Source organism: Rutilus rutilus (assembly GCF_951802725.1).
Source record: "Rutilus rutilus genome assembly, chromosome: 19".
In the NCBI taxonomy this organism is placed as follows: Eukaryota; Metazoa; Chordata; class Actinopteri; order Cypriniformes; family Leuciscidae; genus Rutilus; species Rutilus rutilus.
Window position 1 is genome coordinate 316,482 of NC_140232.1, and position 21,905 is coordinate 338,386.

A 21,905-nucleotide genomic window follows, 5' to 3' on the forward strand; every position below is an offset into this window, starting at 1 on the left:
ACATTCCACTTCCATCGTATGAGTTTACGACAAGGAAGACTCTGAACTTTGAACTTGGCTGCAGTGGCATCCCCTTCTCTGCAGTGAACAGCCAGACATTATGATGATGATGATGGTGATGATGGATCAGGAGTTTTCAGAAGCACATGTGGATTCTTCAGTGATCGCTGATGTACATGAAGTTCAGTTCTTGAAATATGGCTTGTTGTAACGGTTCCAGACTTCACATGAACATATTGTGCTGTTTCAGAAAGAGGCCGCAGTTTAATAGCAGATTTAGGATGAGATGTGATGGACTGAGTCTCCAGAGGAAGAAAACACATGAATCTGGTGAGAATAATGAGCTGTAGACTGAGCACACAACAGTGGACTTTCACCCTGTTCCTTTACACATTAACATGCTTCTTATCACCCAACCACAATAAAGCACTGCAGAACAACTGGCAAAAAGCACATTTATATAATTTAGTATGAGATGCACAGATAGATCAGAGACAGTGTATGTCCCGAACTAGGAAATAAAAACAAACAAACAAAAAACACCTCTTAACCCCATTTAAGGGTAACGATTTAGATTTAACTTGATTGTACAGAGCCAATGAAACACAGTTAGCATCTAACCAGAAGTGCCAACAGTAAATGCATATAAATATATATTTTATATTGTGTATGTAAGTGCCTACAATTACCAGATGAGTTTTGCATTTTGAACAGTGTTTTCCCAATGATAACAGGCGATTTCGTTTTTGAACAAAGTGTCTAATGTAAGAAAATGTGTGTAGTGTTTCGTAATTAAGTGTAACAAAGTGCAAAGTTGACAATGTGTTTAAGCTATGGTTGCACTGTGTTTAAGGTATGCTACAAGAGGGTTAGGTATTAAGGCTTTGGTCTAAGCATTCGTGTTTAACGTGTAAGCAATGGGCAAATTTGGCAAAAACTGTAATATGTTCTGAAAGCAGGACTTTTATTTTGAACCCGCTGCGACAGTAGTGTAGTTGTGAGAGCGTTGCTATGCAGTTGTTAAGGTGTTCTGACTGTTGTTAAGCACGTTGCTATGTGATAGGGTATTGTTAGGCATTTGCTCATTGACACAAGTGAAAACGCACACATACACACACATGAAAAGACACTCACGACAAAAAAAGGTGGGGGGAAAGAAAAGAGAAAAAAACACGTTTAAAACAACAGAGCTTTTATTTTGAAATCATTCTTCTTTCCTCCATGTTGTTGTTGTTTTCAGTTTTCATCGCTCTCAGCATCTCATTCTCATCCTCCTGTTGAATTCACACTAAAGACCGGCATTTTTCCGAAATGAGAGCTGTTCCCACATGGATCGATAAAGTACACGACCGGGATAAGGTTGAACAGTGGTGAGCGCTTCACTGCTCTTCTGAACACTAACTGCACAACTGTATGGATGCGGCTAGCAACCGTTGCTATGTAAACAATATAAGCACCAATGACCAAACTTGAGAGTTATATGTGATTTCTGCCTGTTTTTATTTATTTATTCTCCATAACATCGCAGTTTTACTCATTAAACATAATTTGGGGCATTATTATATTTCTCTTTCGATTTAATCTGCATTGGCAATCTGAGCTCTTCACATTCGACTTCATCTCTTGATCGTGTTGTTCCGGTCATTAACCTGTCTGTCTGTCTGTCTGTCTGTCTGTCTGTCTGTCTGTCTTTCAGTATTTATGATCTCGCCTTCAGACCCGATGGATCTCAGCTCATAGTAGCGGCTGGAAATCGAGTTCTGGTAACGAATCTCTGCAAACACACATGTCTAATGATGTGACTGAGTGCAGCTTCTGCGCATGCGCACGAGAGAAAGCCCGAAACATAAATAAATAAAAGAGCAAAGACCTGCAGAAAAAGAAAAAGAAATACGAGGCACAAATAAGAGCTCCCTGGTTTTGGTGATGGAATTTTGCTCCAATTTTCTATGCTCTGCCAAAAGCATTCATCACTTGTATTCTTGGAGCCACACACACACACACACACACACACACACACACGTGCACACGCAGGAATCCCTCCATGTGTTTTATGCCTTACAGAATCTTTCAGCATTTCTGATTATTATCAGTGTTGGAAACAGTTGTGCTGCTTCATATTTCTGTGGAAACTGTGGTTTAGTACCATTCAAACGTTTAGGGTCAGTAATGCATTAATTAGTAAAAAATTTATGCTTTTATTCATTAAGGACGCATTAAATTGATCAAAAGTGACAGTAAAGACATTTATAATGTTACAAAAGATTTAAAAAAAACCAAAAACTCTTCTTTTGAACTTTCAATTCATCAAAGAATCCTGAAAAATAAAATGTATCTGATTTTTAACATTGATAATAACCAGACATGTTTCTTGACCATCAAATCATCTTATTAGAGTGATTTCTGAAGGATCATGTGACACTGAAGGCTGGAGTAATGATGCTGAGGGTTAGGGTTAGGGTTAGGGTTAGGACACTGACGTCTCTTGGCAGCTCCACCCGCTCATCTGGGTCCCTTTGCCATGACTTTGCTCTGAGAAGGTCCATGTCACTTTTTTGGACCCACAGATAAAGGAAGTGTGCTCATCAGGTCAACATTCTTGTGATTTCTGCGCTGGGCTGTGGGCCATCACTCATGCAGTGCAGTGTGGTGATTGGGGAGGTGAGCCAGAGAGCACGCTCATCGTGACGCAAAGCATTGGAAACTGTAATGCAGGACTGGTGACTCTTAGATGTGTGTGCTGTACAGATGTGTGTGCTGTACAGATGTGTGTGCTGTACATGTGTGTGTGCTACGCTGGTGTGAGTCTAGCCTGTCTTCGGTTGCCACCAAAATGAAATGCCTGCACTTCAGTGGCCAATTGACTGTTCGCAAAGACCCGCCCCCTTTAGTTACTGTTGCTATGTCCCACAAGCCACGCCTCTCTCTTACACACACACATGTTCTCGCGCAGTGAAACACACATCGCGGAGCAGAGACACCTACGACACACTGAGACAGGACAGACCAGGGGACTTTTGATATGAAACAAAGTGTTCAAATTTGTTCATTTTTTAAAGAAATGTAAACAATAAATACGGTTGTGTGTCTCTTTAGTGTGTCTGACAGAGCCTCAGTTAAAGCGTCTGGAGAACCCATCATCTCGTCCTTCTAGTTCATTTATAGCATCAAATAAACATGAATGAACATCAGAGGGAATGTTGTTTTAACCGCGGAGAGACGTCAGTACTTCGCTTTTCAGGTTCCTTGATGACCTTTGATGAATGCAGACATGGTGTAGGAGACTCCACAACAACATCAGGAAGCTTTAAAGGTGGTGTCAGCGATTTCAGGCCCAAAAATAAATGTTCAAATTCATCTAATCTTTTCTAACGATCCGATAGCTGCCCCCCCCCCCCCCCCCCCCCCATCTCTGTAGGCAGCCTAGGCTCTGAGATCTGCACACAAAAACAAATGGTTTAGCCAAACACTCAAAACCAAAATAAACAGTGTTCCAACCAATCACGGACAGGGGAGGGTGTTGTGAGGGTTTGCGCTCGTGCACGGCAGCACGTGAATCAACAGCGTCTATCAGTGGACATAAGACATGGCTGAGTCAATCCCAAAGAGGAGGAGAAGGAGGATTTGTTGGAGGGAATACCATCGTGTTTATTCAACGACACGAATAGTTATCGGGAAGGCTATGGAAAGGTGGAGAGAACTTAAAGAACTAAAAATGTTTAAATCGGACGGCGAGGTTGCATTGTTTCTTCTGGACAGGTGAGTAGCTGCTAGTGCTGACTTGTTTGGATGTGAACTGTGTGAAAATATCCTTCTTGAAAAAATATGAGCGAAGCTCGACTAAACTTGGGTAGCTCTAGCTAACGTAGGCGACATTACGCTGAACAGAATCAATAGTTTTTTTCATGATGCACGAAACGGGAGGGAGGGAGGGGGGCGGGGGGGGAGGGGCGAGCTAACTGGGTTTGTTTGGGATCTCGCTTCAAACACAAACAGAAGTGACGATCGCTGATGCCACCTTTAAAATAGCATAATAGAGGCCCTTTAAGAAACCCTTTTTGCCTGAGTTTCTCCACCAGAAGTTTAACACTCTCATGATCTATATGTGTTCAGATCATTTGCTTTTGGCTCAGTGATGCTCTCAGTGGCTCTGCTCTGGCCACCTCTGAGTTATACTCTCATGCTGTTCTTTCAGTGTCTTGGTGAGGATGCGTCTCTGAAGTTTAGTTTAGTTCTTCGTTACGTTATCTTCTTACCAGACAGCTGTCGGCTGTTCTCACCTCTGCTGAGAAAAGAATGGACCTTTTCTTGTCACGCTGACTTTCCCTTCACATACCCTCTCCTCTTCCCTCTCCATACCCTCTCCTCTTCCCTCTCCATACCCTCTCCTCTTCCCTCTCCATACCCTCTCCTCTTCCCTCTCCATACCCTCTCCTCTTCCCTCTCCATACCCTCTCCTCTTCCCTCTCCATACCCTCTCCTCTTCCCTCTCCATACCCTCTCCATACCCTCTCCATACCCTCTCCATACCCTCTCATCTTCCCTCTCCATACCCTCTCCATACCCTCTCATCTTCCCTCTCCATACCCTCTCCTCTTCCCTCTCCATACCCTCTCCTCTTCCCTCTCCATACCCTCTCCTCTTCCCTCTCCATACCCTCTCCTCTTCCCTCTCCATACCCTCTCCTCTTCCCTCTCCACACCCTCTCCTCTTCCCTCTCCATACCCTCTCCTCTTCCCTCTCCATACCCTCTCCTCTTCCCTCTCCATACCCTCTCCTCTTCCCTCTCCATACCCTCTCCATACCCTCTCCTCTTCCCTCTCCATACCCTCTCCTCTTCCCTCTCCATACCCTCTCCTCTTCCCTCTCCATACCCTCTCCTCTTCCCTCTCCATACCCTCTCCTCTTCCCTCTCCATACCCTCTCCTCTTCCCTCTCCATACCCTCTCCTCTTCTCTCTCCATACCCTCTCCTCTTCCCTCTCCATACCCTCTCCTCTTTGCCCTGCTCTGTTTCTCAGACCTTTGTAAGTCCTTCCTTTACTTGGGCTAGTGGCTTTTTCAATAAGAAGAGCTGTTTCCTCAATCTAAACTTTTGCACCTGTTAGACAGCTTTACTTTATTCTCTTCTGGGGTGGAAACGCCAATGGTGGTTCTGGCTGAGACCGAGGCTCAGTGGGTTCTGGCTGAGACCGAGGCTCAGTGGGTTCTGGCTGAGACCGAGGCTCAGTGGGTTCTGGCTGAGGCCGAGGCTCAGTGGGTTCTGCAGGGGAGGGTTTTCAGTAGTTTCCTCAGGAGGCTCTTCAGTGGGTTCTGACTGAGGCCGAGGCTCAGTGGGTTCTGGCTGAGGCCGAGGCTCAGTGGGTTCTGACTGAGGCCGAGGCTCAGTGGGTTCTGGCTGAGGCCGAGGCTCAGTGGGTTCTGGCTGAGACCGAGGCTCAGTGGGTTCTGACTGAGGCCGAGGCTCAGTGGGTTCTGGCTGAGGCCGAGGCTCAGTGGGTTCTGACTGAGGCCGAGGCTCAGTGGGTTCTGGCTGAGGCCGAGGCTCAGTGGGTTCTGGCTGAGGCCGAGGCTCAGTGGGTTCTGCAGGGGAGGGTCTTCAGTAGTTTCCTCAGGAGGCTCTTCAGTGGGTTCTGACTGAGGCCGAGGCTCAGTGGGTTCTGGCTGAGGCCGAGGCTCAGTGGGTTCTGACTGAGGCCGAGGCTCAGTGGGTTCTGGCTGAGGCCGAGGCTCAGTGGGTTCTGGCTGAGACCGAGGCTCAGTGGGTTCTGACTGAGGCCGAGGCTCAGTGGGTTCTGGCTGAGGCCGAGGCTCAGTGGGTTCTGGCTGAGACCGAGGCTCAGTGGGTTCTGACTGAGACCGAGGCTCAGTGGGTTCTGACTGAGGCCGAGGCTCAGTGGGTTCTGGCTGAGGCCGAGGCTCAGTGGGTTCTGGCTGAGGCCGAGGCTCAGTGGGTTCTGGCTGAGGCCGAGGCTCAGTGGGTTCTGGCTGAGGCCGAGGCTCAGTGGGTTCTGGCTGAGGCCGAGGCTCAGTGGGTTCTGACTGAGGCCGAGGCTCAGTGGGTTCTGGCTGAGGCCGAGGCTCAGTGGGTTCTGGCTGAGGCCGAGGCTCAGTGGGTTCTGGCTGAGGCCGAGGCTCAGTGGGTTCTGGCTGAGGCCGAGGCTCAGTGGGTTCTGGCTGAGGCCGAGGCTCAGTGGGTTCTGGCTGAGGCCGAGGCTCAGTGGGTTCTGGCTGAGGCCGAGGCTCAGTGGGTTCTGGCTGAGGCCGAGGCTCAGTGGGTTCTGGCTGAGGCCGAGGCTCAGTGGGTTCTGACTGAGGCCGAGGCTCAGTGGGTTCTGGCTGAGGCCGAGGCTCAGTGGGTTCTGGCTGAGGCCGAGGCTCAGTGGGTTCTGGCTGAGGCCGAGGCTCAGTGGGTTCTGGCTGAGGCCGAGGCTCAGTGGGTTCTGGCTGAGGCCGAGGCTCAGTGGGTTCTGGCTGAGGCCGAGGCTCAGTGGGTTCTGGCTGAGGCCGAGGGTGTAACAGTGTGTGTGTGTTGTGTGCAAGTGTAACAGTGTGTGTGTGTGTGTGTGTGTGTGTGTGTGTGTGTGTTGTGTGCAGGTGTAACAGTGTGTGTGTTGTGTGCAGGTGTAACAGTGTGTGTTGTGTGCAGGTGTAACAGTGTGTGTGTTGTGTGCAGGTGTAACAGTGTGTGTGTGTTGTGTGCAGGTGTAACAGTGTGTGTGTTGTGTGCAGGTGTAACAGTGTGTGTGTTGTGTGCAGGTGTAACAGTGTGTGTGTTGTGTGCAGGTGTAACAGTGTGTGTGTTGTGTGCAGGTGTAACAGTGTGTGTGTGTGTGTGTGTGTGTGTGTGTGTGTGTTGTGTGCAAGTGTAACAGTGTGTGTGTGTGTGTGTGTGTTGTGTGCAGGTGTAACAGTGTGTGTGTTGTGTGCAGGTGTAACAGTGTGTGTGTGTTGTGTGCAGGTGTAACAGTGTGTGTGTTGTGTGCAGGTGTAACAGTGTGTGTGTGTTGTGTGCAAGTGTAACAGTGTGTGTGTGTGTGTGTGTGTGTGTGTGTGTGTGTGTGTGTGTGTGTGTGTGTTGTGTGCAGGTGTAACAGTGTGTGTGTGTTGTGTGCAGGTGTAACAGTTTGTGTGTTGTGTGCAGGTGTAACAGTGTGTGTGTGTGTGTGTGTGTGTGTGTGTGTTGTGTGCAAGTGTAACAGTGTGTGTGTGTGTGTGTGTGTGTGTGTGTGTGTGTGTGTGTGTGTTGTGTGCAGGTGTAACAGTGTGTGTGTTGTGTGCAGGTGTAACAGTGTGTGTGTTGTGTGCAGGTGTAACGTGCAGGTGTAACAGTGTGTGTGTTGTGTGCAGGTGTAACAGTGTGTGTGTTGTGTGCAGGTGTAACAGTGTGTGTGTGTTGTGTGCAAGTGTAACAGTGTGTGTGTGTGTGTGTGTGTGTGTGTGTGTGTGTGTGTGTGTGTGTGTGTTGTGTGCAGGTGTAACAGTGTGTGTGTTGTGTGCAGGTGTAACAGTGTGTGTGTTGTGTGCAGGTGTAACAGTGTGTGTGTTGTGTGCAGGTGTAACGTGCAGGTGTAACAGTGTGTGTGTGTTGTGTGCAGGTGTAACAGTGTGTGTGTTGTGTGCAGGTGTAACAGTGTGTGTGTTGTGTGTTGTGTGCAAGTGTAACAGTGTGTGTGTGTGTGTGTGTGTGTGTGTGTGTGTGTGTTGTGTGCAGGTGTAACAGTGTGTGTGTTGTGTGCAGTGGCGGTTCTACATTGGAATTACACCCTGGGCGAGACCCCCTTCGAGCGCCCCCCTCCCCCGGGGTAATTTTTACCCCATTGGCAGATCATCATGTTGTTTTGCTTTAAAAAAAACTCAATTTTAAGTGTTTCACTCAATTTTAAGATATTAAGTCGTTTTCTGGGGAAATAAAAAAATATATACATTTCCCCAGAAAACAAGACTTAATATCTTATGTCATTTTACCACTTTGTTAACGTTATGCATCTTTATTTAAGAAATGTTTGATATTTGGACTGGAAACAAGACAAAAATACTAATTAAGAAAAGCATTTTTTGCAGTGTAATAACTGAACTTGTCACAGTTTTGTTGCAAAGCACAATATTATGGTGAAATTAGATCTCGTGTTTGAGTTAAAACCGAATTATTGTTAAGCATAGCAAGAATCATAGCAAAAAGGATAACAAATAAGAGTTATACCCACCAATTAATATTGCCCCTTCATTCATGACATGGATACCGTAATCATACAGAGAAAACATTGCATACCTTTATCTTTCGCTCGTTTCTAAATTGGACACCTTTCTTGTCCATCTCTTATTTGGCACTCGACATCGACAATCAACAGATTTCCCCTGATCCCCCCCATAACTGTCACTCACGAGTCACGACCAGAAGTCAAGACTAAACCAATTCACCTTGGTGGTGGTGACCAAGTAATCGTTTTGTATTACCTATTTTTATTCAGACCATTCAGAAAAACAAAAATGTGCAGGAAATATAGAGGCCTGTATTTATAATATTATGAATGAAATGTGCGTTATTTGGAAGAAAGTCGAGGTGTGACTGACTTAGATAACTATATGGATCCCCCGTTCCCCCCCCTTGTCCGTTCCATTTGGGAGAGACCCAGAGGTGAACTGTCATCCGCGCCCGCGCCTCCGCGCCCCCTCCCCTTTCCCCTTCTTAAATCAAACAGCTTCTGTGCGCGGCATCTTCTCAGCAAGCAGGGGCGCCTGCAGCTGCAGGGGGCGCAAATTTGCTAATTCCCCACACAGTGAAATGATAGATAATAGAAAACCGCTTCGCGGCGCAGATTAATTTTTTTTTTTTTTTTTTTTTGCTCGTGCCGGCGGCGCCGCCCCCCCAAAAATGCCGCCCCGGGAGATTGCCCGGTTCGCCCGTGCCTAAAACCGCTACTGGTTGTGTGCAGGTGTAACAGTGTGTGTGTTGTGTGCAGGTGTAACAGTGTGTGTGTGTTGTGTGCAAGTGTAACAGTGTGTGTGTGTGTGTGTGTGTGTGTGTGTGTGTGTGTGTGTGTGTTGTGTGCAGGTGTAACAGTGTGTGTGTTGTGTGCAGGTGTAACAGTGTGTGTGTGTTGTGTGCAGGTGTAACAGTGTGTGTGTTGTGTGCAGGTGTAACAGTGTGTGTGTTGTGTGCAGGTGTAACAGTGTGTGTGTTGTGTGCAGGTGTATGACACGGCCGACGGGACGCTCATACAGCCGCTGAAGGGACACAAAGACACCGTGTACTGCGTGGCCTACGCTAAAGATGGTGATTACGACACAAGACGTGTTTACTGATGTGTGTGTTTGATGATGTGTGTGTTTGATGATGTGTGTGTTTGATGATGTGTGTGTTTACTGATGTGTGTGTTTGATGATGTGTGTGTTTGATGATGTGTGTGTTTGATGATGTGTGTGTTTGATGATGTGTGTGTTTGGTGATGTGTGTGTTTGGTGATGTGTGTGTTTGGTGATGTGTGTGTTTACTGATGTGTGTGTTTGATGATGTGTGTGTTTGATGATGTGTGTGTTTGATGATGTGTGTGTTTACTGATGTGTGTGTTTGATGATGTGTGTGGTTGCTGATGTGTGTGTTTGATGATGTGTGTGGTTGCTGATGTGTGTGTTTGATGATGTGTGTGGTTGCTGTGGTTACTGATGTGTGTGGTTGCTGTGGTTACTGTGGTCTATGAGCACATGAGTTTCCTCTTCTCTCGGTCAGGGAAACGCTTTGCGTCCGGATCAGCAGATAAAAGCATCATCATCTGGACCTCTAAACTGGAGGGCATCCTCAAATACACGTGAGAACTGCTGTCTCAAAGCTTTTACTTCAGGTGTTGTTTGAAGTGTGACTGGTGAATAATTCTAATGTCATTGAACTTTGATTTAGTACGTCATGTCCCATCATGCAGTGCTCAGATCCATCAGAACAGACTTGTGTTCACAGCTTTAGTGATTCGTGTGTATTTGTGTTTTGTCTCTCAGGCACAATGACTCGATCCAGTGTGTGTCGTACAACCCCGTCACACACCAGCTGGCCTCGTGTTCCTCGGGAGACTTCGGTGAGTGTGTGTTTGTGACACAACTACAACTGAAGCAAGAAATAATGCAGGGCAGTGGATTGTGAAGATCTCTATACAACAGGACAGGTGTCTGAAAGTGAAATGATCATTAATCAATTCACGTTATATATATATATATATTTGACTTTTTATGGGGTCCCGGATCCCTCCAGCCTCCCCTCGTTTCCTATCAAATGGATTAGAAAAGCTTTAAACCAACCCTTACAATCTGAATGGCGTTTGGCCAGTTCACTACGACTGCCGTGGTTTACATGCGACTTCTTTATTCGGACTGTTCGACTAGTCTGATCACAGTCGGATCATCGGGGTCCATGTAAACGCAGGTACTGATGCAAACGTCATCTAATATGAGACAATTCCAGCTGTAAAGACAATAGAGTCGTTATTCAGATCAATTCAGTTCATCTGATAGTGTCACTGCAGTCAGTAATGTCACTGGATATTGAAGGTGCTCATACGAGTTCACAGACTCGTTTCTCTGAAAAACACTTCCACAGCCGGTTATTTAAAGGGTAACTAAACCCTAAAACTACCTCTTTTAGTTAATGATCTGTAAGACTGGGGCTTTATTAGTGCTGTTCATTTATTCGAGTACATTTTTGACATTTGGGTATAAAGTGTTTTAATTCTACAATATATGGTGTAAAACGTTTGAGTGCTGCCCCCTTCAGGTTGAACGGTGGCGACTGCAGTTGTTTCCCTGCGTGACGTAAGCAGGAACGAGCTCACCGCACCCTTGGCATAGGCTCAGCCTCAGTCAGGAGTTGGAAACGATCAGGATAGCGTATATTAGCATCTAGTTAGCATAGCATTTGTATAGTTATTTAGCTTCTCCACACAGCTCGCGCTGACCAGCGTCACAGTGCCAAACGCTGCTCCTCCTTCACATAGCAGCAAATTAGACTTAAAATACTCCGTCATTTATGGTCATACAGACGTAAGAAATATGAATAAATAAACTGTTAAATGTCTACTTTTGTATGTGTCCACTTACAATCGAAACTAAACATTGTGCTTTAGTAAAATAAAGAAAATAAACAGGGTGTGCTTTCTGCCTCTGCGTCTTTCTTTCTTTCTGGGGCACGTCTCTAAACTTAAAACTCAGCGAATACTAGTCACACAGGCATAAGCAATATATCTTTATAAACATTTAAGTCTCTGCTATTAAATTATCTAATTCAAAATGAAAACAAATATTCTCTGTTTATGTAATCTGTATGAAAAGATAGAGATGTCAGTCGTTCTCATGGCAACTCCTCATGTGAACACGCCTACAGAGCGCGCGCTATTGAAACGCGGGTCACATGTGCACACCCCCCGCTCAGCCCCGCCCCCCGCTCTGCTCCGCCCCGCCCCCTGCTCAGCCCCGCCCCCGCTATGCTCCGCCCCCCGCTCAGCCCCGCCCCCGCTCTGCTCCGCCCCCTGCTCAGCCCCGACTCATCAGCTACAGTGTGTTAGTCTCCTCGGCTTTCATTATCAACCGCGCTCGTTCCTGGTGTGTGTCCTCAAACTGGCGACCCGCGTGAGCGTCGAGTCTGAGGAGGCGGGGAAACAACGATCTTGATATTTTGAGTTTGGACTGCAGTACCTCTCTCCACCACTAGCTGTTATTCTTACAGACTGCACCTTTAAGTGTCTTTCAGACCGAGTGAAGGCGACAGTGACTCCATCAGTGACAGAATGGAGAAGGTGTTCATGAATCTGCAGCTGTGTTGACGTGTGTGTGTGTGTGTGTGTGTGTGTGTGGTCGCAGGTCTGTGGTCTCCAGAGCAGAAGTCCGTCTCCAAACACAAAGTGAGCAGTAAGATCACGTGCTGTGGGTGAGTGAGGACATCCACACGTAACCCTGATGTAGACTTCACATCGCTTTACTCAGAGAAACGTTTAACGCATGCATTTAGAAATCTGCCACCTGATCGCATTTTAGATGTTGTGTCTTGTATGAATCTTAAATGTCTTATAGCTAATTATTAATTGTATGATTGTTGCTGACACACGTAGCGTTGACGGGATGAGAATGAGTGTGTGTGTGATCTCAGGTGGACAAACGACGGCCAGTACCTGGCTCTGGGGATGATGAACGGTGTCGTGAGCATCAGAAACAAGAGCGGAGAAGAGAAGGTGAAGATCGAGCGTCCGGGCGGCTCGTCCTCGCCCATCTGGTCCATCGCCTGGAACCCGTCCAAGTACGATCAAGATAACCAGCTAATGATAACAGTTCAGCTAGCTATCATCACTGGCAGTGTGAGCATGTGTTCAGCTGATCTCTCACTGAACACATTCATATGCAGTGACACCACAAGCTTTTGGACAAACGTCTGGATGTTTTTTCATTGATAAAGTGGACGTGATTCTCTGACGTTTGACGAGCACAGAGAGTTTCCTCATTTCAGTCCTGTTAGACTAACCCTAACCCCGAGAGTTATGGCGTTTCCACAGCCGCTGGGTTCAGCCTCGTTTAGTTCGGTTCGTTTGGGCAGAAATGAACGATGTAATCGCACTGGTATCCGAGACAGTCGCTGAGAGAGCAGTCTGACCCGACGGGTTAAGCAGGAGATGCAGACGAGCTGAGACGCCTGATGGACATCAGTGTACTAAAACACACACTAATAGCACAGTGTATGAGGTGTTCAGTGAGCGTCGCATGGACCGGCTTTAATCGTCTGGTTTTAAAGTCTGAACGTCTCGTCTGAAATTTTCACACGTCAAAAAGTAAATACGACAATCACGTTGTTGTGACACGTTTGCACACTGCCTCCGAAACTTCCGTCCGTCATAAAACAATAGATTTCCTGCATTTTCCGCATCCGTAGCCAGCGGTTAACTACGAACCCGAACCCCGGTGAGCCGGTCCTGCGCCCGCTTAGAGAAACCACTACAACTACAAGTTAGACATCAGTTTCCTCTTCAAGACTGTTCAGAACTTTTTTTAAATCAGTGACATAAAAATGTAAAAATGTAGGGTTACACTTTATTTTAGTGTCATTGTTACATGTGTTACTACAGTAATAACTGTAAATCATGCAAAATTACATGCAATTTTAATCCCTGTTTCATAACAAGCAAACGGTTTATAGGTGTGGAAATGTCCTCAGATCGTAGTGAACGTCTCAAACCTTCCAGAGAAGTGGACGTCTGAACTTCACAAGATCACACAGATCCAAACACACTCCCGCTCCAGTGTAGACACACACACCATGCCTTGTGTTGATCTGTGTGTGAAACTCATGCAGTGTGTGTGATCAGACACCAGGGGGAGCCACTGCATAAGAGCAGTCGCAAACATCTCACTGAATCACAGAAGGGTTGAAGCGTACAGTACAGTATGCATCACGTGTGTGTGTGTGTGTGTGTGTGTGTGTGTGTGTGTGTGTGTGTGTGTTTCAGGGATGAACACAACGATATCTTGGCAGTGGCTGACTGGGGACAGAAGCTGTCGTTCTACCAGCTGAGTGGGAAACAGGTGTGTGTGTGTTTCACTGCTTGCTTTATTACACTGGGAAACACTGTCATGCCACGGTCTCGGAGAGGTCCAGTCCCAGTAGTAGTCCCTGGGACTTCTGATGTATGAAGAGCATCTTATTATAATATTACCGGCCCTTAATCTGCACGTTTACACACACCAGCCGACATTTGGTTCCACGAGCGACGACAGAGACCAGTTCTAACGCAATGATAAAGATCCAGCAGAGCCTGAAACTGTTCTGTGGTTGAGCACAGACGAGCACTGAACACTATTGACCAGAACATGTCACCGCTGTCTTATAAACACCTCAGGAACTGTGGACACTTGTGGAGAAGTTCAACATGATGATGAGATGATCAGTGTAACTCCACAACAACTACAGAGATGTCTCCACTAACATTCAGAAGCTCTTCCTGAGTCTCTCCGTAAGGCTGCACTCGCTACTGGTTATTCTGGGATTCTGGATGAGTGAGATTGGCCTGTTTCTGAAGCTCATGTAAAGACTCCGCCCTCTTCTGAACGGAGGCGGAGCTAAAGCTCATTTGCATTTAAAGGGACACACACAAAAACGGTGCGTTTTTGGTCCGGTATTTTGAGCTGAAATTTCACAGACACATTCTGGGGACGCCAGAGATTTATATTTTATAGTTATAAGTTTGAGTGATGTTATTCTGCAGCTCTTGTTGAGTTGGTCATGATTCCATGATGCGTTATTATAAAGTAGTCGATCACTGGAGCCATTTGTGATGCTCGTGCTTGACCTGGACTATCCATAAGTCTGCTCTACGCTAAAGTTGTGTTTTAAATGAGCAAGATATGCAATTTTCCATACGATCTCTATAAACAGGTTTAACAGGAGAAATCATGTGGAGCCGAACCGTCAGCGTCCTGGAAAACATCATGATCTTTACAGCTTTACACATGTCCTGCCCCAGGTGCTCATGGGAAGTGTAGTGATTAGGGGAAAGTATGCAGCGCTCGTTATGCGACTGTAATGCTGTGGCCTGCGGTGCTGTCTGAACACACACTTCATTACAGCGCTCGTTAAACACACACACACACTTCATTACTGCGCTGTTCTCAGAGCTCGTTAAACAGTTTACGAGGAAGTCTCGCTGATGACGGGATACTCAGACATCTGAGCTTCAGTATACAATCATGCACTGAGAATACATGACATGAAAATACAAGCACACACACACACACACACACGCGCACACACGTGCACACACACATAAACACACACACACACACACACGCGCACACAAGCGCACACACACACATGCACGCGCACACACGTGCACACACACATAAACACACACACACACACAAACACACACACACACACACAGAAACACACAGACACACACATCCGGCACTGGCTCCAGTCCAGAGATATCAGTGAAACCCAGAGATCATGTTTCCCTCACTCTCACCAACGCCTGTGTGTTTGTCAGGTGGGGAAGGACCGGCCGCTGACCTTTGACCCCTGCTGCGTGAGCTTCTTCTCGAAGGGCGAGTACCTGGTGATGAGCGGCTCGGACCGCCAGGCTTCGCTCTACACCCGAGACGGGGTTCGGCTCGGCACCGTCGGGGAGCAGAGCTCCTGGGTCTGGACCTGCCGCGTCAAGCCCGACTCCAACTACGTGGTCCGAGAGTTTGCAGTTACTCATGGGAATGTTCAGTTATAAGGATAGCTAGCTGTGGGAATGTTCAGTTATTAGGATAGCTAGCTGTGGGAATGTTCAGTTATAAGGATAGCTAGCTGTGGGAATGTTCAGTTATTAGGATAGCTAGCTGTGGGAATGTTCAGTTATAAGGCTAGCTAGCTGTGGGAATGTTCAGTTATAAGGCTAGCTAAGGCTAGCTAGCTGTGGGAATGTTCAGTTATAAGGATAGCTAGCTGTGGGAATGTTCAGTTATAAGGATAGCTAGCTGTGGGAATGTTCAGTTATAAGGCTAGCTAGCTGTGGGAATGTTCAGTTATAAGGCTAGCTAAGGCTAGCTAGCTGTGGGAATGTTCAGTTATAAGGATAGCTATCTGTGGGAATGTTCAGTTATAAGGATAGCTAGCTGTGGGAATGTTAAGTTATAAGGATAGCTAGCTGTGGGAATGTTAAGTTATAAGGCTAGCTAGCTGTGGGAATGTTCAGTTATAAGGCTAGCTAGCTGTGGGAATGTTCAGTTATAAGGATAGCTAGCTGTGGGAATGTTCAGTTATAAGGCTAGCTAGCTGTGGGAATGTTCAGTTATAAGGCTAGCTAAGGCTAGCTAGCTGTGGGAATGTTCAGTTATAAGGATAGCTATCTGTGGGAATGTTCAGTTATAAGGATAGCTAGCTGTGGGAATGTTCAGTTATAAGGCTAGCTAGCTGTGGGAATGTTCAGTTATAAGGCTAGCTAAGGCTAGCTAGCTGTGGGAATGTTCAGTTATAAGGATAGCTATCTGTGGGAATGTTCAGTTATAAGGATAGCTAGCTGTGGGAATGTTCAGTTATAAGGCTAGCTAGCTGTGGGAATGTTCAGTTATAAGGCTAGCTAAGGCTAGCTAGCTGTGGGAATGTTCAGTTATAAGGATAGCTATCTGTGGGAATGTTCAGTTATAAGGATAGCTAGCTGTGGGAATGTTCAGTTATAAGGCTAGCTAGCTGTGGGAATGTTCAGTTATAAGGCTAGCTAAGGCTAGCTAGCTGTGGGAATGTTCAGTTATAAGGATAGCTATCTGTGGGAAAGTTCAGTTATAAGGATAGCTAGCTGTGGGAATGTTCAGTTATAAGGATAGCTAGCTGTGGGAATGTTAAGTTATAAGGCTAGCTAGCTGTGGGAATGTTCAGTTATAAGGCTAGCTAGCTGTGGGAATGTTCAGTTATAAGGATAGCTAGCTGTGGGAATGTTCAGTTATAAGGATAGCTAGCTGTGGGAATGTTCAGTTATAAGGCTAGCTAGCTGTGGGAATGTTCAGTTATAAGGCTAGCTAAGGCTAGCTAGCTGTGGGAATGTTCAGTTATAAGGATAGCTATCTGTGGGAATGTTCAGTTATAAGGATAGCTAGCTGTGGGAATGTTCAGTTATAAGGATAGCTAGCTGTGGGAATGTTCAGTTATAAGGCTAGCTATCTGTGGGAATGTTCAGTTATAAGGATAGCTAGCTGTGGGAATGTTCAGTTATAAGGATAGCTAGCTGTGGGAATGTTCAGTTATAAGGCTAGCTAGCTGTGGGAATGTTCAGTTATAAGGCTAGCTAAGGCTAGCTAGCTGTGGGAATGTTCAGTTATAAGGATAGCTAGCTGTGGGAATGTTCAGTTATAAGGATAGCTAGCTGTGGGAATGTTCAGTTATAAGGCTAGCTAGCTGTGGGAATGTTCAGTTATAAGGCTAGCTAAGGCTAGCTAGCTGTGGGAATGTTCAGTTATAAGGATAGCTATCTGTGGGAATGTTCAGTTATAAGGATAGCTAGCTGTGGGAATGTTCAGTTATAAGGCTAGCTAGCTGTGGGAATGTTCAGTTATAAGGCTAGCTAAGGCTAGCTAGCTGTGGGAATGTTCAGTTATAAGGATAGCTATCTGTGGGAATGTTCAGTTATAAGGATAGCTAGCTGTGGGAATGTTCAGTTATAAGGATAGCTAGCTGTGGGAATGTTCAGTTATAAGGATAGCTAGCTGTGGGGATGTTCAGTTATAAGGATAGCTAGCTGTGGGAATGTTCAGTTATAAGGATAGCTAGCTGTGGGAATGTTCAGTTATAAGGATAGCTAGCTGTGGGAATGTTCAGTTATAAGGATAGCTAGCTGTGGGAATGTTCAGTTATAAGGATAGCTATCTGTGGGAATGTTAAGTTATAAGGCTAGCTAGCTGTGGGAATGTTCAGTTATAAGGATAGCTAGCTGTGGGAATGTTAAGTTATAAGGCTAGCTAGCTGTGGGAATGTTCAGTTATAAGGCTAGCTATCTGTGGGAATGTTCAGTTATAAGGCTAGCTAGCTGTGGGAATGTTCAGTTATAAGGATAGCTATCTGTGGGAAAGTTTAGTTATAAGGATAGCTAGCTGTGGGAATGTTCAGTTATAAGGATAGCTATCTGTGGGAATGTTCAGTTATAAGGATAGCTATCTGTGGGAATGTTCAGTTATAAGGATAGCTATCTGTGGGAAAGTTTAGTTATAAGGATAGCTAGCTGTGGGAATGTTCAGTTATAAGGATAGCTATCTGTGGGAATGTTCAGTTATAAGGATAGCTAGCTGTGGGAATGTTAAGTTATAAGGCTAGCTAGCTGTGGGAATATGTCTGGGCTATTGATTTTCATTATATTCATTACTGTAAGTTATAAATAACATTAATTTGAATCAGTGTAAGTTCACTGTAGCACAACAACATCAGTGCGCATCAGCACATTAGTTTAAATAATATAACTTACTACTTTGTTTTGTTAGCTTAAGAAATAATGTCACAATGCAAATCCTTAATGGTCCTAAAATAGACTTGACTTTTTATATGCAAAATATAATATTGTGGGTGAAATATGACACTCTTGACAGTGTGTGTGAGATCTGGTTTCTCTGCTGTTCTCGCCTCTCTCTAAGGCAGTGTATTAATAGCAGATTACAGGTGTAACATGTTACAGTGCATCTTTAATCAGGGAATGAGATGTGCGAGAACGTGAGTTTATTAGCCGTGTGAAAATCATCCCCAGCTACAAATCACAACTCTGCTTTTCTCTAACACGAGTTTATGAGCAGTGTGTTTGAGTTAGCAGCATTAGCTGAAGATGTGTTTGAGTTAGCAGGGTTAGGGTTAGCATTAGCTGAAGATGTGTTTGAGTTAGCAGGGTTAGGGTTAGCATTAGCTGAAGATGTTGAGTTTGCAGCATTAGCTGAAGATGTTGAGTTTGAGTTTGCAGCATTAGCTGAAGATGTTGAGTTAGCAGGGTTAGGGTTAGCATTAGCTGAAGATGTTGAGTTTGAGTTAGCAGGGTTAGGGTTAACATTAGCTGAAGATGTTGAGTTTGAGTTTGCAGCATTAGCTGAGGATGTTGAGTTTGAGTTTGCAGCATTAGCTGAGGATGTTGAGTTTGAGTTTGCAGCATTAGCTGAGGATGTTGAGTTTGCAGCATTAGCTGAGGATGTTGAGTTTGAGTTTGCAGCATTAGCTGAGGATGTTGAGTTTGCAGCATTAGCTGAAGATGTTGAGTTTGAGTTTGCAGCATTAGCTGAGGATGTTGAGTTTGAGTTTGCAGCATTAGCTGAAGATGTTGAGTTTGAGTTTGCAGCATTAGCTGAAGAGTTAGGGTTAGGGTTAGCATTAGCTGAAGAGTTAGGGTTAGGGTTAGCATTAGCTGAAGAGTTAGGGTTAGCATTAGCTGAAGCTGACGCGAGTGTGTGTGTGTCCCGCAGGTTTTAGGCTGCCAGGACGGCACCATCGCCTTCTTCCAGCTCATCTTCAGCACGGTTCATGGCTTATACAAGGACCGCTATGCCTACAGGGACAGCATGACCGACGTCATCGTGCAGCACCTCATCACCGAGCAGAAAGGTGCCGTGACATCACACTTTACACATGACATCATCATGTTCACACATGCCACCCTCAAACACAGCTGGGAGCAAATAACCTTAGGTTGGATATGACAGGATGATGATATATTTGCAGGAGACATGATGGGAATATCTTTCTTTACTTTCTTCATATATGTGTCCGTATGTGTGTGTGTGTATGTGTCCGTGTATGTGTGTGTGTGTGTGTGTGTGTGTGTGCTGGGGAGCTGGGGAGGTGGAGCTGGGGGGGTGGAGCTGGGGGGGTGGAGCTGTGGAGGTGGAGCTGGAGCTGGAGCTGGGGGGTGGAGCTGGGGGGGTGGAGCTGGGGAGGTGGAGCTGGGGAGGTGGAGCTGGAGCTGGGGGGGTGGAGCTGGGGAGGTGGAGGTGGAGCTGGGGAGGTGGAGCTGGAGCTGGAGCTGGAGCTGGAGCTGGGGGGGTGGAGCTGGGGGGGTGGAGCTGGAGCTGGGGGGGTGGAGCTGGGGAGGTGGAGGTGGAGGTGGAGCTGGAGCTGGGGGGGTGGAGCTGGGGGGGTGGAGCTGGGGAGGTGGAGGTGGAGCTGGAGCTGGGGGGGTGGAGCTGGGGGGGTGGAGCTGGGGAGGTGGAGGTGGAGCTGGGGAGGTGGAGCTGGAGCTGGAGCTGGAGCTGGAGCTGGGGGGGTGGAGCTGGGGGGGTGGAGCTGGAGCTGGGGGGGTGGAGCTGGGGAGGTGGAGGTGGAGGTGGAGCTGGAGCTGGAGCTGGGGGGGTGGAGCTGGAGCTGGAGCTGGGGGGGTGGAGCTGTGGAGGTGGAGCTGGAGCTGGAGCTGGAGCTGGGGGGGTGGAGCTGGGGAGGTGGAGGGCTCTGTCCCAGAGTTCCTTGTGATAGTCTTGAATATGATCCATATCTGTGCTTTCCCTTGCCAGTGCGAATAAAGTGCCGTGAGTTGGTGAAGAAGATCGCCATCTACCGCAGCCGACTGGCCATTCAGCTTCCGGAGAAGATCCTGATCTACGAGCTTCACTCCGACGACTCCAACGACATGCATTACCGCGTCAAAGAGAAGATCTGCAGACGCTTCGAGTGCAACCTGCTGGTCGTCTGCTCACAACACATCATCCTCTGTCAGGTAAAGACACTGGGGAAGTCATGTGACCGTGCTGAATGTGCCGAGTCATGTGATGTTACATCAGATCCACCAGTGAATGATGGAGATTCAAGTTTTTTTTCTCAACTTTAAGAAAGTTTGCATGAAGACCAACAAGAAAAGTGTTCCCTTTCGAGGGAACAAGACGCTGCGTCTAAAGACGACACTCTGAAGAACGCCTTCAGCGTGATGCGTCTGAAGCCTGTATGGAGTTAGTCCAATCTCATGCGACGGCGTAGCGAAAGCTATACGCGTTCTATGTTGCCTTGTGCGTCTTATCTGGTGTTGTTTGTCCCAGTATTCACATATATCTTTCAGTTTGCAGGGCTTAAAGTACTCCGGCCGGGGGCCGGTCCGGCATCCGGCGCAGGCAAAATGTATTTATCAGGCTGCAAATTACAGTCGGAGGCACTTTCGGCGCGGACGCGCTTGTAAAAAACTAGCGCGTCGCACCGCGTCGCTTCCATTATGAGTGTGCATACCGCGCGGCTACATTTGAAATAACGAACTTGAGTGCGCAAAAGACGCGATATGTGAACAGGCCCTAATCTGACTTGAATAACACACCGGTCCCCTTCAACCTACCACCTTGATTCAAGAGTCAGCGCGCACAGCTGTCACAGCCAATGGGAGCATGATATTAGGTTGTCTTAGCCAATTGCTAGAGAGGAGGGCGGATCTTGTGCAGGAACCAGTTCGCAGTTAGCTTCAGAGCTGCCAACTGTCACGCATTCACTGTGAGACACACGCAATTGACACTTCACACCCTCTCACGACACACATCAATTTTCTCACGCACAGAAAAATCGCGAAGCAAAGAGGACACGGAGACCGGCAGACTAGACAGAGCAGTTACTTATGATGTAAAAAAATCTCAGCTCTCAGACTCTGTCACTTTTATTACGAAATTCAAACAATAAATACCGTTTTGGTGCTTGTAAATGTGACGCGACCACTGATCTATATAGAATGACATTATATAGATCAGTGGACACGACAGATCCCTAGCGGCAGGTGAACCGATCATCTCTAGCTAGTAAATAAACACGAATGAACAATGTTGAAAGATACAGTACAACTTACCGAAATGTATATTCCTCATCCTTAATATCGACCAATCAATCAAACAAAGGGGTCAATAAAACAGCTGGAGAACAATTATGTCACATTACATTTACCTCAGGAAAGCCATTTGATGACCATAATATAGGCTATAGCACGTTAGTTGGCTAGAAAAAAAGAGCTATAGAGAGTATTTTGCTAAATATGTGTACTATATTACACATTTATTATATTTTTACTTATATCATTAAATAAAGTTGTTATTATAATAACGCATTATATATCTCTCAGTATGTTTACAGCATTAGGTGAGTTGTTGTTTTCTTAAGAAAAATGAATGCCTATCATGTGTAGGCTACCTAATATTTATCCAAATGAGTCAATATTAAATCAAATCACAATAATTGAATTGAATTGAAAACCAGAAATTGTACCATGTAGCCTAGCCTAAACATTGTAACATGTTGTCACTAAGCCTAATAAAATTCAGTTTAGTTACTAAAATGTTTCGACAATCACAATACACTTATTGTGATGCAATAATTTTTTTTACATTCACTGCGTTTCACCAGCATCCTGCGGCGTCATCCCTAAAGGCTCCAAACCCTGCCGTATTACACTGGCTTCGGTGGGCAAGGAG

General features: G+C 46.3%; 1 protein-coding gene across 2 annotated transcripts in view; it reads left to right on the forward strand.

The window, feature by feature from the left end:
• The first annotated feature begins 1,226 nt into the window (after positions 1–1,226).
• Positions 1,227–21,905, forward strand: part of ift122 (intraflagellar transport 122 homolog (Chlamydomonas)) — a 66,117-nt gene continuing 45,438 nt past the window's right edge. For both annotated transcript variants that reach the window (XM_084389389.1, XM_084389390.1), the window contains exons 1-11: positions 1,227–1,370; positions 1,697–1,763; positions 9,192–9,276; positions 9,730–9,808; positions 9,993–10,069; positions 11,844–11,910; positions 12,130–12,276; positions 13,478–13,553; positions 15,014–15,205; positions 18,942–19,080; positions 19,983–20,185. In XM_084389389.1, the coding sequence (XP_084245515.1) occupies positions 1,312–1,370; positions 1,697–1,763; positions 9,192–9,276; positions 9,730–9,808; positions 9,993–10,069; positions 11,844–11,910; positions 12,130–12,276; positions 13,478–13,553; positions 15,014–15,205; positions 18,942–19,080; positions 19,983–20,185 (1,191 nt within the window). In that variant the 5' untranslated portion in view covers positions 1,227–1,311. The remainder of the gene's footprint in view (positions 1,371–1,696; positions 1,764–9,191; positions 9,277–9,729; positions 9,809–9,992; positions 10,070–11,843; positions 11,911–12,129; positions 12,277–13,477; positions 13,554–15,013; positions 15,206–18,941; positions 19,081–19,982; positions 20,186–21,905) is intronic.